The sequence below is a fragment of the Vidua macroura genome, chromosome 3 (genome assembly GCF_024509145.1).
Source record: "Vidua macroura isolate BioBank_ID:100142 chromosome 3, ASM2450914v1, whole genome shotgun sequence".
Taxonomy (NCBI): Eukaryota; Metazoa; Chordata; class Aves; order Passeriformes; family Viduidae; genus Vidua; species Vidua macroura.
This window is the reverse complement of record NC_071573.1, coordinates 88,422,906-88,437,973: the sequence shown is the minus strand read 5'-3', so window position 1 is coordinate 88,437,973 and position 15,068 is coordinate 88,422,906. Positions and strand designations below refer to the sequence as shown.

At 37.6% G+C, this 15,068-nt stretch overlaps 1 protein-coding gene across 1 annotated transcript in view; it reads right to left on the bottom strand.

Moving 5' to 3' along the window:
- The window catches only part of EYS (eyes shut homolog), a 725,122-nt gene that overhangs the window by 445,436 nt on the left and 264,618 nt on the right, over positions 1–15,068 (bottom strand). Inside the window, 1 exon segment of the mRNA XM_053974015.1 lies at positions 11,302–11,423. Coding sequence (XP_053829990.1) covers positions 11,302–11,423 — 122 coding nt within the window.

The window sequence follows — 15,068 nt, the reverse complement described above, 5'->3', positions numbered from 1 at the left end:
TTGACCTGAGAAATCTGAAAGGAAGAAAAATGCTGCACTGAAAAAGTAGAAGCTATCACCTGAATGCAGGTAACAGACCCTCCAGGAGAAACATTTGTTAAATTTGGGAAGTTAAGCAATACAGCTGTAGTTCTGTCAATTGACCTCAAAGCTCTTCACCCTATATACAGTGATTACACTGATTGCAGAAAGAAAAAAATGAACTTTTTGGGTAGAGTGTTCACAGCAGAAAGGACTTTTGCTCAGGGGAGTAAAGGAGATCTTTTCTGGTCTGTTCCTTCCACCACAGGCAATCAGAAAAGGCCAAACAAAGGTGATTACAATTGCAATCTTTATTAGCAATAATTAGCATGGCAACATGAAGGGCTAGATATCATGCTCCAACTCTGAACTTTTATGAAGCATGAATAACACAAATCTAACTGTGAAGATAGATTACCTTGACATTTGGAGAATTTGACATGAGAAAAAATTGAACAAAATGCGCACCAATTCAGAAGTCTGTGCAAATGACCTCTGCATAATGATTTGAGTAGATGAGCAAAGAAATGTTTGTCTCTTTCATATTGCAGTTTTTGAACTCTGCAAGTCATTTAAGCAAGATGTCTGTATCAGTTTTACAGGACTGTTTCCAATATTCTATGGAAAATGTTTCAGAATTGTTGATTGATGTTTACCTGGGGCCTACTCAATTCCAAGGATGAGGATCATAGAAGAAACAATATTTCTATGGCTCAGTCTGACATCAAAGCACTATCTGATCCAAGGAAGAAAATATTTATTTGAACAATTGACTAATGTATTCTTCCTCTTTTTTCTTCCCATTTTTCTTTTTATTTATTCAAAACATAGAAGACATGGAATACTTTATGCCTAGAACAAATTAGATGCCTATAAAAAACTGATAACCAAGGATAGATACAGTATTTATTATGGCAGAATATATTAGATCATCATGACATCACTTAACCATATAGTATCTATATTTATATATTTCAAGAGAGCTATTGAAACATTTTCAAAACTCAGCAGCAGTCATGCTAACTTCAACATTATAACTCAGATTTTCAAAAGAGCCTATAGAAAATAAAACTTTTGGAAAGGCTAGAGAGTGTCATAATTAATACTGGCAGTCTAGAAAATACTTTGTAAATAGATTAAGAAGCAGAGATGTCTCTGTTTTCACATTTGTTATTAGAGAAAGAAAAGAAAAAAGGATTTGCACAATCTGACCTTCGTTAATATGCCAAATTATAAGATTTTACCATTTACCTAATAGTGCAAGAGAATTGTAACCTCAAAAAAATAACAGAGGCAATAACAATTCACCTTTCAAGACTAAATTGACAAAAAATCACCTAACACAGATCTTGATTAGTTTAGCCAAAGAATATTTATATGAGTAAACCCTTGAAAAAATTCTTCAAGGAGTGTTACCATTTCCAAGCATATAAAGAGTTAAAAAAAAAAAAAAAAAAACAGCTTCAAGCAAGATAGTACTTCTCAAAGTTATAAAAAAATAGACAAGCAAAACAAATATGCACTGCACTGCTCGAATACTGCAGACACACATGACGTAGCTATTTTTCTACTGCAGATCCTGTTAAAAAAACAAATTTGACTTGTCATATCCTGGCAAACAACATTTTAAAAAATACCTTTGTCCTTATAAAGATTATTGTTCTGATATAAGCTATAAAAGCAAACAACAAAAATTATTTTCAGTTCATCTCCAAGAGTCAGTTATGTCTTTATCTACCTTTGATATCTACTGCAATATAAACAACCCAACTTTCTTCTATGGGTGTCTCACTGAGTTATTTCAATAGGGCAAACCTATGAAAATTTTATGACTGTCCCTTCCAGACAGGGAATGAACAAGTCCAAGAGACCTACATGTAACAATGCTTATGGATGCTCACAGAGAGCTGTGATTTTTTGTATTTGTAGTCCCTTTTCTCCACCTGTGACCTTCAAAGATAAAGGCTCACTTCTATAACTGATAGATTTTTTTCCTATATTTTTTCCTACAAACTGGCATTTAGTAGAAGAAAATATGACAGTTACTGTTCCCGAATTGGTCTGCTTGCTATTGCTGAAGAGTGAGCACTGGTTTATAGAGGACCTCTAACAGTGTACAATCTGTAATTGCAGTCTAAATAAACTCCTGTAATGCTTCTATTGATCTAACAGAGCGCACACAGTGTAAGTCCCAGACAAATCCAAAAAGACAATTAACTAAAATTTTATTACCTATAGAAACTAGTGGTGGGGAAACCAATGTTGATTTTCTAATTGCGTTGTGTATAGTTTAGAACCATTTAATGTATCATTTTTACATGTGTACATATGTTTCATATTATACTGTCATATATAACCAGTTATTTCTAAGATGCAAGTGTTTTATCTGAGTAACTAATACTTTTTAAAAATTCTTTTTTCTAAATAAACAATAATGCTCTTCTCCAAACCCAGTTTTTTAGTTCCCATCCCATTCTAACTTTTTTTAAGATACTGTGACTGTTATGCTCTGAAAATAATTCTCTACTTCAAAAGAAAATGCCTCATAATTGAAGATGAAACCTTGGTATTCTTTTGGCTGTGAAGTAATTTCAAGACAAAATAAAGACATGTAACATCTTGACAATAAAACTGACACATTTAATTTACAAAAATTTTTACCTTTGACCAGTTTAGAAGTGCTTTAAGAACATAGGAAAAAGGATCAATGCCTATGAAACCAATGAAATCTCTTCCAAGAAGTGAAGCGTAGATTTTACTAATGACCTCTCAAGTCAAAGGAAAAAGTACAGTTTTTATAGTAATGAGAATGGGATTTACACCCTGTCTTTTTATGTGGAACTGTTTATTACTGTTTCTCCATGGTTCAAAAGGATATAATGTCAGCAGCAATGCCCATAATCCTTGAAAATTTTGTTCCTTTGTGCATGTATTAGACATTGCTGATGCATGAAATATCTAATCTGTAGCTAACAAAGACAGATGGTTTTCACATTCATTTCTAATGAGCCATTTTTAAAGTGTCAGCAGCATTTTTTGTTTATTTGCTTGTTTAAACTTCCTATTTTATTAAGATTTTCCAAATTAAAAATGTTCATGTTCTTTAACGGAGCAGTTAAATGAAGGGCAAAAGAACACGCAGGCATGAGTCTATTATGAATCATGTGCAACAGAAGCATTATAATATTAGGATTAGAAATAATGAGGTAGTGAAATCTGTCTTGAAAACGTTTTTCAGACATTCTTTTTGTGCATTCTATTTATTCTATTTTTAATTCTCACCATCCCACACATCATCACATCCTACGACATCTCACCCAAGATTACTATGTAGTGGCAGCATTTTTGTTATTGACCAGAACTGTAGCTACAAAAGACAAGCCATTGAATTTCAGTTTTAGTGTCATTGCTACATAATGTGATGAGAGGATGAATTATATTGAATATGGTCTTTGTGTCCAGCAATTTAGCATATTTTGTCTATGAGGATGTTATGGTAGCGTGTGAAGTCTTGCTAAGGTCAAGAGAAACAGCATTCGCAGTCCTCTCATTATCTGTCAAGCCAGTCATCTCATTGAATGCTATCATCAGGAATGCTTTCCCCTTTGTGAAAACATTCACCTGAGCACCTTATTTTCCATCATGTGTGTGGAAACAGTTTCAAGAGTTATTTGCTCCATCATCTTTCCAGGGACCAGAGTAAGGCTAAGTTATCCACAGTTGCCCAGATCCTCCTTCTTGCCTTTCTTGAAAGTAGCAGTCACATTCTCCATTCCTAGCCTTCTTTTTTTCTTCCTTTGTCCATCCATTCTCTGACACATTTCCATAACCTTTCTTCCGCTTCTTAGGAACCTCTCCTTGTCACCAAGATTTTTTAGAGATAACCAAGACTGGCCTCACAAGGACTTGAGCCATTTCCCTCAGGACTCAGGCTATCTCCTATCAGGAGCCTGCAGCAGAGATTGTCCCAGTGTTTGCCATCACTCATCCTTCCTTCTCATGCTGCCTCATGACTCAGGTTTAGCTGATTTTGATGCTTCACTGGAAAGAGCTTCTAGTTCGTGCTCTGGTACCGGGTCACTGAGCCTACTCTGTAGTGGCAGAGCGCAGTTAGGACAGGAACCCTCATCCTGTTGTCAAGCTTACAGGCTTCTAGCCTTCATTGCAACTGGAGTCTCCATTTCCAAAATCTTATGCAAAGGCTCTTCCTGGTTCTCCTTCACTGTGTCTGGGAGTTCAGGTTCTTGTATTTGTAGGGTCTTGGAGAGTATGATATTGTCTCCATCTCAGCTTCACAGACTGCTGACTGCCTCCTGAAGCTCCTTTATTTGGCAACACAGATCCTCTTCCAGCATACAAGTGCTTCTTCCAGGCAAGGACATCATCCGATCCCAGCCTCAACAAGAGGTTCCAGACATTTCTGCAGCTCCAGGCCTACAGAACTGCATCCTCCCTGAGGAGCTCAGTCTGGTTTGAAGTCGCTAATGGGCTGATCTAGTTACTCCTGTGGATGGTTGTATGCCGGGTTGGTTCAGTTAGGGATTTTAACAAATGTTAGTTAGTCGGTTCTATGTACCCCCATTTTCCCTCACAATGGTTCGCTCCAAGTTGTCTACCACAGGAGCTCTTACATGTCCGTCTTGTAGCCACCCCCTGTTTATTCCTGAAAGTTCTGTGTCAGTCACCCCATCCTTGCAATCCCATTTGTCCCAGAACACTGTACCCACCTTTGTTATGTTCCCGTTGGCTGCCGTGATCCATGTCACTCCCCTGTTGCCTGTCCCCGTTGGGCGAGGGGGGCTTCCGCCCCTGTCTGCCCGCCCCCTATTTAACCCCATGCTTTCTTTGTCCCAGTGCCATTTTGTCCGCGCGCACGCCTAGGGACAGCCGCTCCAGCCATCGCGGCAGCCACAAGGGAAATAAAAGTTCTCCAGCCACGCAGTCAAGGTGTGCTTTTTCTCGTCCCTTTGCTTTGTCTCAGCGTACGGCTACGAAAGCGGTTAACCCATGCCTAGGGTTCATCATAACCCATCTAGGGCTCATCCCTAGAGCCTCCGCACACGCGGCCTCACAAAAAGGCAGAGCCTAGCAGGGCGCCCCAGCTGCCCGAGGCTGGGGTGGAGAACAAAAGCTGCAGATGGTCAGTGACAGTGCCCTGCAGCACCTCACTACCTAAGTACACAGTGTCCTCAGTGGAATTTCTGGCCTCTTCTACTCTGTTGGCTGTGCTCTGGGCTTGGCAGTTATATACACTCTGTCTAGCATTTGCTGAAAGCATGCTTGGCTGTCCTTAATGTGGAGTCAGCTGGAAACAAAAAGCTTCAAGTCCCCATAAATCAAGGAAAGTTGGCAACAAAGCTTGTGGGACACTGCTACAGCTTGTTAGCAGTCACAGCCTTCTGTAGCTATCCCTTCTGGGGAGCACCAGGCACCCTGAAGCTCTTCAAAGTTTCACAGTAGTCCTCTGTTGACCCCAGGAGTTCCCAGGAAGCTTAGCATATCATAAGCCAGAGCCCATAAACTGCTGTGAAAATGGCTTTGTTTGTTAGCTCTGCTCATGTATTAGTACATTATTTGCAATGAAAGTGTTTAATTGCCCTACAGCAATGATAAATTTGGGTAACTTATATTACATTTCATACATTCTCAAAGCTATGCTTGAGGTACTTTATTATTTTAGAAACTGGTTTAAACTCCCTCCATTTAACCTGTGAGTTCATTGAATTATAATTTTGTGTTTCTTTGGGTGTTTGTAAACAAAACGCATTATAAACATTTATTTAAATATATCACCTAATGATTAAATATACCAGCTGGAACAATGCTACTGTTCAAGAAGAAAAAGTTGATGAGCTAATTTTGGAGGGGGGGAGGTATTTTCCAGGCACTTATTGTGGTTTTTTTAAATTGTAATGTTTTATTGGGATTTTGAACAAAAATGTTCTTGTTCTTTGAGAAGATTGTTGAATTATGGGCTAAAATATGCCCTAAGGAGTGCAGAATGTCAGTGACTGTTAGATGCTGCTGAGGTAGCACAGCAATATTTTCTTTTTTGCTAAAGGCAATAGAACCCCTAAAGCTCATTTCACTGCAGTATAACAACAAGCCCACTACACATTTCGAGTTGTTAGCAGTATTACCAGAGAAGAACTATAAAACACTATCTGCGGAGGAAACACTTGTTTGTGCTTTCACGCATTTCATTAGCTAACTCATTAGTAAACTCCTGATTGCCCATATGAATCTTTTAAAGGTGGTTTTGAGTAAGAAACAGGTACATAGCTTGGTACTAAGAAAGAAAAACTCTACAATTCTGAGTGAAAGATAAGTCAGAAATGCAACAGACAAATGTTTTGGGAAATGTCTCTATAGCAAGAGAGGAAGAATTGGCCAAAGAGCCCTGAAGAAATGACACATAAGAGTTGCTGCTTGCAATAAAAATACTTAAACATTTGGCATCTGGGATCATTGAATACCAAGGTGATACTCATCTATGGGAAAAGATGCTTCTTGCTTTTGGGGGAAAACAATTAAGGAAGAGTATAGCAGTAGTTAAAAGGAATTTGACTAAAAACAGAAGGCACACTGAAAAGAACATTAAAATTATAATCATATAGCGACTTCCTTTAGAATTCCATTATAGTTTAAAACTCATTCATTTAGAAATGAACATATCTTTAAAATACACTGTGTAAATAGGCATGCTTTTACTATAGATCTTTCAGATATTTACACATCCCGAACTTAGGAATCACCTGCTTCTACAACTCTCCACGGAGCAATTCTTGCATATTTCTGAGAAAATGCAGCGGCTGATTTTGACTTTGTTTTTCCAAATAAATCCTTTCCAGAAGGGGAAAAAAGAAGCAAAACAGTATGCTGATTTTCTGTAACAGTACTGCAATTTAAGTATGCATGACACTGAATATATCCTAATGACTTAAGACTGGTCTTTTTTTTAAGAGCTTAGCACAAGTTACACTAATGAAAAGCTATTTTATTATTCTGAAAAGATGTGGCTTCAAACGTTAAGAAGCAAAGAGGGAAGCAACAGGCCAAGGTGTTGTACTCGGAAATGTACTAGAAAGTAACAACAAGGAGGCAGGATAAGCTGACTCTGATTGACAGTATGTTTATCCAGATTGTCAGCTGGCATAAATCATTACCAAAGTAAAGACAAAGAAAGATGATCATGGCATGGTTACTAATTGAAGAAGCATTGCTAAAGAAGACTAGCACAGTTTGAGATGAGTTCTGAAATCAGGCAAAATACCCTCTTCTATGAGCATAAAGTATTCTTTCAGCTGGAATCTACAGGGAGCTAGGAAAACCATGGCCTCCTACAGGACAAGATAAAGTACAGAAGAGTTTAAATGGAGATAATTTAAATACAGACAACTTTTTGGTACACATTAGCAGTAATTTCTCAGAAATGCTTAAGGAACTTGAGCCTCAAATTTTAAGGTGATGTTGGCAGTTACCAACTTTTGTCCTTGCAAAACTTAGTGGGAAGGAGAGCTTTCAGCATTTTATAACACAGCCAGGTTTATGACGTCCATAACTGTGAAGGGATAAATAGAGGCCTGTGATATAGTTGCACAAACAGGATGTAGAGAAAACATGCAATAAGGAAAATATCAAGGCTAAGAATGAGAAGACAGGAAAAATGTCTGTATCCAAATCAAAACAAACAAAAAACCCAAACAAATTAGCAAGAGGCCTTGATTACAAAAATAAAATATCAAGAGTGGATAAGATAGCATTAAGAATTGGACTTTAGTTTACCCTGAGATAATAAAAAGGTGTCTTAGTAGATGGATTCAAGTTCTGACAAAGGATAACATTTCTGTACTCAACTGAAGAAAACACTGAACCTGTCATAAAACATAAAAGATAGATAAATGACATAAGAAAATATACTTAGGTAGGTCTAAATTCCTGTTTAGTATGGAGAAGTCTATTTGTATGTCATAAACAGAAAAGCAGCAGCAAGGCACCATTTTTATTCTTTATAAAAAACTTAACAACAAGAATTGACAAAATGAATCGGTGGATTCCAATGTGAATATACAGAAAGAACTGAGTTCTTTGGAAAGACACTTGATTAATTCTCCAAGTTCTAATATCATAATGATTACAGACAAGTTCCAAACTATTCTACATCATTAGAAACTCCAGTTCATCCATAGAATTATGTTGCCTGTTATTTGGCAAGAAGAGTTGTATAGATTTCCACTCAAAAGTTGGTAACCACAAAGGAGACACAGGGGGTTTAATTAGAGTTTGATGTTACTGAGGCTAAACCTCAGAATTATCAATACAATAGAGAAGAAATAAGGAATTCAGCTGATACTAGATGAATCTGTCCATACATGTTCAGAGCCATAGTTTGAGATTTCATGTTATCATGAGAATTAAAATCACATGGCACTGGAAATAGATGTATGAAATATATGCATGAAATTTTTCTAAATTAATATATTTACCACATGCCATGAGACAAACTGAAAACTTAGAAGGAAGAAAAATATATTTCTCATTTTATCACCTGAACATAAATCAAGTCAAATGAAAGGGGACATATTAAAAACTATTCACATCCAACAATTTAAGCTTGACTATTGGTTCAGAATCTTTCTTACCTGATTTTTTAAAATAAAAATATGCATCTGAGAAGGCTTTATTTTTCTTTATTTCCTCTTGGGATGTGATTTACTTTTCTATGATGGAATCCATAAAGAAAGATACTCAGTGTGACAGATTTGTTGATACTTCAGTTTTGCCAGATAGTTTTCATTTCAAGATTCAACAATGAATAGCCTCAGATAAAGAAAATTAACTCAAAAGTGAAGTTTTAAAATAGTAATTATGTTTTGCATAATTATTGTTTTATCACAGATTTGATTTTGGTAAGAAAATGTTTCTTTTTGCATTATATTCACTTTCTTTCTATACAAAAATATATTTTTTAAGCTGTTGCACAATAAATTACTTAGTTTTTAAGTAACTGATGTTCTCAGTTGGACTTGAAAATATTTACGAGAAAGTAAACTAATGAAGATTATCAAAGCATAAAAGAAAGCTAAATTTATCTATCCCTTACATTAATTTAAGTTGTAAGTGGTATCAAGTACCAGTTGTGGTGGGGAAAATTTCAAAGAAATTCAGAATATTCTGAGTATTGCTTCCAGCAGCTCAACTTCCAGCAGGAAAATAAACAGCACCAAAACATGGCCACAGGCAAGAAAACTTTATTGCCTATCACTGATGATTTCTCAGATCGCTTCCTGGCCTGACTTTGGTCCAGACTAATGCCTGTCCAAAACAATGCCTGGGCACAACCCAAGAACTGCAATGATCTTTTCTGTTAGGCAACTATAATCCAGTTATCCTGTTTTAAAAACTACATTTAAGTTTAAAGACATGGCTGGATTTCCTCAGGTTCAGGTACCAGTTTCTGCCACTGCTTAGCTACCATAACACAAACACTTTGTCTTGTTGTCTTAGAGCTTTTAAGAGAAAAGTATTAGCAAAGGTAATAAAAACAACACATTTTTTAAATTAAGTGTAATTATGGTCTTTTAGCATTCTGAGTACAAACAAGGACAGCTCTAATGATTGAAATGAAATTGCTTTATAATATAAAAATAGAACTTTTAGCTATACTAATTTTCCTTGGTATTGCCAAGTCTCAGAGTCACTTTCAACTCCAGGTGTCTTTGAAAATGTTGTTTTGTTTGGTGTAACCTGCCCCTTGTATATGATGATTCAATGGTATATCTAATTTACCTGTTCCATTATGTCAACTAGAACAAATAGCTCTGAGAAAAAATATGCCTGATGCATACACTTCCAATCAATTTTCTGTAACAGTTCTAAACATTTTCTGTAACAGTTCAGTATTTGAAAAATCCCGAAAAAGTACTTCTTGAGCATTTTTATTCTCAATAAAAAAAAGGAAGTCCTTGGATTTGTGCATAAGTAGTTGAACCAGCTATAAGTAAAATCAGAAGAAGTGCTGTTACCTTCTGCAATACATATAATACTTCTAGAGGCTGGAAAAATTGGGAAAATGTAAGGATAGGTAAAGATTCATGGCTGCAAAAGATCCATTAACCTAGAACTGTCCTTGAGGGTGGTAGACTACAAAGAACTACAAGCATCAGAAAAAATAAGAACCACAAAAATTAAATTATTTAACAATTTTTTTTTACATTCCAACAGGCTTTAAAAAGTGGGAAAAAAGCAATTAAAAAGATTTTAAGGTTTTCTCAACATTGCTATAATTTTTGTAATTAGAATAAAAAAAATTACCAAACTAAGACATTTAATACCACATAAAAATACAGCTCTAGGACATCACAAATAATTTTGGTTAAGTTCTGAATATAAATTAACTTTTTTAAAATGTTATATATATTATGTTATTTAACTTACTTATGTTTAGTTATTTGGGGAATAATTTCTCCATTGTCAACTGTGGTTAGTTTCCTTTCTGATTATTGTCTGTAGCACCAGGAATATGATCATTGTACAACAACTAGCAATGTACCATGTACAGTTATTACACTGAGCTGTATATGCAGCCTCATCAGTGTCTATTAAGAATTTATAAGACTCTTCAAGTATTGACGTCATAATATAGACAAACCCTGGCTTCATGGAGGAGAAACTGATTCCCAGATTGTTTATGGAATCTTAATCCTCATACTACTGAAATAAAATAATTTTTAAACTATAAATGCATGTGTGCATGAAATAAAGATTGGGGTTTAAGTTAAAAAAATATGATTAGTGTCAAATCCTCTTGCTTTGTCTGAGGGGATATAAATTTTAGTTAAATTACTCTTTTGTTGGTATTTTAAGCCACAAGGTGGCAGCAATGATATAATCTCCTCATCCAAATGCCCACTACCACTACTTTTACTCTTTAAATCTCTTGTGCTTATAGAGCAAATATGACAGAAAGAGAAACTAGATTTTCTCTGACAAAGTACTGTTCCAAACTAGGTTACTTGCTAAATGTTTTTTAAATCATACTTTTTTCTTTTCCTTTCTTTTATTTTTAATTTTATATATACCAGTTATTGTATCTGCTGGCTTCACATGAAAGTACAGGGAAGCACTGTGTCCACGACACAAGTCCTTTGCCCATTTGTGTAATAGCGTTTACTTCCCAAGCTGGGAAACAAAATAATGGCTGGATGGCCATTAATTCATGTTCCAGGAAGCCTGGCCTTCCTGGAACATGATCATATAGTGAAAAGGTGCAACTCTTACCGATAACTGTTGAAAAGGTCCATGCAGGTGCCATTGTTTCTACAAGGCTCTGAATTACATTCATTTGATTCCTTTTCACAAAATTTTCCTTCCCATCCAGGCAAGCAATCACACTGGTATCTCTGTAATACATTAAGTAAAATAAACAGTCTGTTACTCTTTGTATTTTAATGCAATTACAGAAGTATTATTACTAATTGTTGGAGGACATTAACAGACAGCAAAACAACATTAGGAGTGTTTTAAAACCTGAGTGCATAAATAAATTGCCACAGCATGATGGTGAAATGTGTAATGTACCAGCATTGTGGCATCTACATGTGTTTAGAGACTGCAAATAACTGTTGCATTTTAGGATTTTTGTTATTGAAATTTGGAAACAGGCAGAGACAATTAAGTTTCAAAGATATATGGGCTATGATCTATATAAAAAGCAAAGGGAAATTATTTAATTTTCTAATACACTTTAGAAATATAATAAATTAAGAGTCAGAACTCTGAAGTGAGTCCAGATTGAGCAGTTGACCCCGACCTTTCTGTAATGATAGTCTTACACTCTTCTGACAAACTAAAAGCTTGAAATATTTTATTGGAGCAAAAATAACAAAAAAAGTTAACAACTTAAAGTCACACTTAGTATGATTGCCCTGGAGTGTGGAACAGCTCCACTGATACCAGTACTTCAAATGAAATTATTTATGTGTATATTCTACCATATCTGGTCAAATCAACTTTTGCACAAACCAACTTGTACATAGTATATTTGTGATTTATATTTTCCCAACTGCATTCTGCTTGTTTTGTGCTCACATTGATGAACATCGTTGCTATGCTTGCTTGGAACACACCCATGATTTCTGTGACATGGATGTTCTAAATCCACTGATATAAACTTTAAAAGTCAAAAAATAAAACTGAAGGGTATCTTTCTGAGTTAAAATAGGGCATGGGCCATGGGCAGATGAAACCAAGTTTTGTGGGAATGTTGATCTGCTGAAGGGTAGGAAGGCTTTTCAGAGGGATCTGGACAGGTTGGATCAGTGGGCCAAGACCAGTTGTGTGAGGTTCAACAAGGCCAAGTGTTGGTTCCTGCCCTTGGGCCCAACACCCCCAGGCAGTGCCACTGGCTGGGGTAAGAGTGGCTGGAAAGCTGCCCTGTGGAAAAGGACTTGGAGGGGTTGGTTGGCAGCAGCTGAACATGACCAGTGTGTGCCCAGGTGGCCAAGAAGGCCAGTGGCATCCTGGCCTGTATCAGCAATAGTGTGGCCAGCAGGCCCAGGGCAGGCATTGTCCTCCTGTATTCAGCACTGGTGAGGCCACACCTGGAATGCTGTGTCCAGTTCTGGGCCTCTGACTACATGAAAGTTATTGAAGTGCTAGATGAATCCAGAGAGGGGCAATAAAGCTGGTGAAGGGTCTGGAAAACAAGTCCTAGAGGTAGTGGATGAAGGAGCAGGGGTTGTTTGGTCTGCAGGAAAGGAGCCTCCGCGGAGACTTTATGCATCTCTACTAGTACCGGAAAGGAGGTTGTACCAAGATGGGGGTCAGTCTCTTCTCCCAGGTAAGAAGTGACAAAACAAGAAGAAATGGCCTGAAGTTGCACTAGGGGAGGTTTAGTTTGGATACTAAAAAAATTTATTCACTGAAAGAATAGTCGAGCTTTGGAACAGGGTGCTTTGGGAAGTGGTTGAGTTACCATCTTGTAAGTGTTCAAAAAACATGTGGATGTGGCAGTTTGGGACATGGTTTGGTGGTGAACATGGCGGTGCTACATTGACAGTTGGACTTGATGATCTTAGAGTTTTTTCCAATGTTAATAACTTTATGGTAGGAGACAGATTTTGTTAAAATATTTTGTTCTTTTAAAACGTAATACAAAGAGATGAACTTGGAAAGAAAATAAAATCATCACTTTGATGTGCCAAAGATTTCAGAATTGTGCCAAAGAAAGAAAGAATCATCATTTTGCTGTGCCAAAGATTTCAGAATTGTGCCAAAGAAAGAAAGAAAAAAATATTTGAGACAAATTACATTACTAGACCACATGCTGGTGTTTCCTATTATATTTTGACCCTGTGATTAGCTCAGTTGTTTACAGCATGGTGTTAATAACACCGAAGTTCTATTCCCATATGGGCTATCCGCTTTGGAGTTGGATTTGATGATCCTTTTATGCCCCTTTCAAGTCAGAATATTCTGTGATCTGTGATAATAGGCACACCCAAATATCTCAGTTCTCGGCACCTTTACCTGTGTCAAATGGGAAAAAATGGGCACTACTAAACCATACCCACAAGTAACAATCAGACACCTCTTAAAAACTGTTCTATTGTCAGGTTAGATTTTCATATATACTAGGAATGTGAGACAACAACTTGTTTCCAAAAAACTCTTCAAGAAATGGATTACAAAATGAGAAGTGAAAGGAGGCTTGCTGTTGCATCCCGGGTTGCATTCAGATTAGAGTTTTATGATGTTAGTCAGCCGGTTCTGTGTACACCCCTGTTCCCCTCGCAATGGTTTGCTCCAGGCTGCCTGCCATTGGAGCTTCCCCACGTCACTCCTGTGACCACCCCCTGTTCATTCCTGAAACTTCCCTGTCAGTTACCCCATCCCCACGTCCCCGTTCGTCCCAGAGCCCTGTATCCACCCCTGTCGTGTTCCCGTTGGTCGCTGTGGTCCACGCCACTGCCACAGTGCCTGTCCCCATTGGGCAGGAGGGCTTCTGCCCTCATCTGCCCACCCCCTATAAAATCCCATGTGCCCCCAGTCCCAGCGCCATTTGGTCCACGCGGCGCTAGGAGCGGCTGCAGTTCTCCATCGCAGTTCCCCTTCAAATAAAAGGACAATAAAAGCCCTTCAGCCAACCGCACGGACAGACTGGACATTCCTTCGCCTCTTTGTCTCACCCCAGTTCTGGCCACAGAGCACAGCCAGCCCTACCCTGGTGCACTGAACGCGACAGCACCCGGGACACGCATCAGCCCCTAGCCGGGCTTTCCAGAGCTGCCTGGGATGGGGGAAAACAAAGCAACGCCACAGCTTGCCAATAGTTTTGTTTAGAAAGCATCAGTATTTTTCTAGTCCCACTAAAATTATCTGTCAATCAAATGCTGAAATTCTGTTCTTTGCAGATATTCCATTACATGAGGATTGTCACATCAAGCACAAAATCTCACTCACGTTTATGTATATCATGCATATGTGCAGAAAAAACCTAAAAATTCTTACACATTATTTCATCTCTGTGTAGTTTTACAGTAGTTGAAAGTGCAATGCTGCAATAAACAATATGTAAGCAGATAAAAAGAGTTTTTATCGATACAAATCTTTACAGAGAATGACCTGGGAGGCTTGGTGGACACCAAGTTGGACAAGAGTCAGCAATATGCCCTTGTTGCCAAGAAGAACAAGAGCATTCTGGGCTGCATTAGGAGGAATGCTGTCAGCAGGTTGAGGGAGGTGATCCTTCCTTCTACTCAGCCCTGGAGAGGCCACACCTTAAGTGCTGTGTCAGTTGTGGGCTGCCAGGAGAGATATGGAGCTATTGGAAAGAGTCCAGCCAGTAACATTAGTAAGAGATTGACACATCCAGATGAGAAAAAGCTGAGAGAGCTGGGATTGTCAGTCAGGGCATAGCATACAGCAACAACATAAAATGACAAGAAGCTGCACTGTAGAAAGCATGTGGTGGATCAAGCAAGAGACTGAAGGAATAGAATTTGATACCTATTTATATGTTGGTCCCCTTTATTTACTGTAACTAT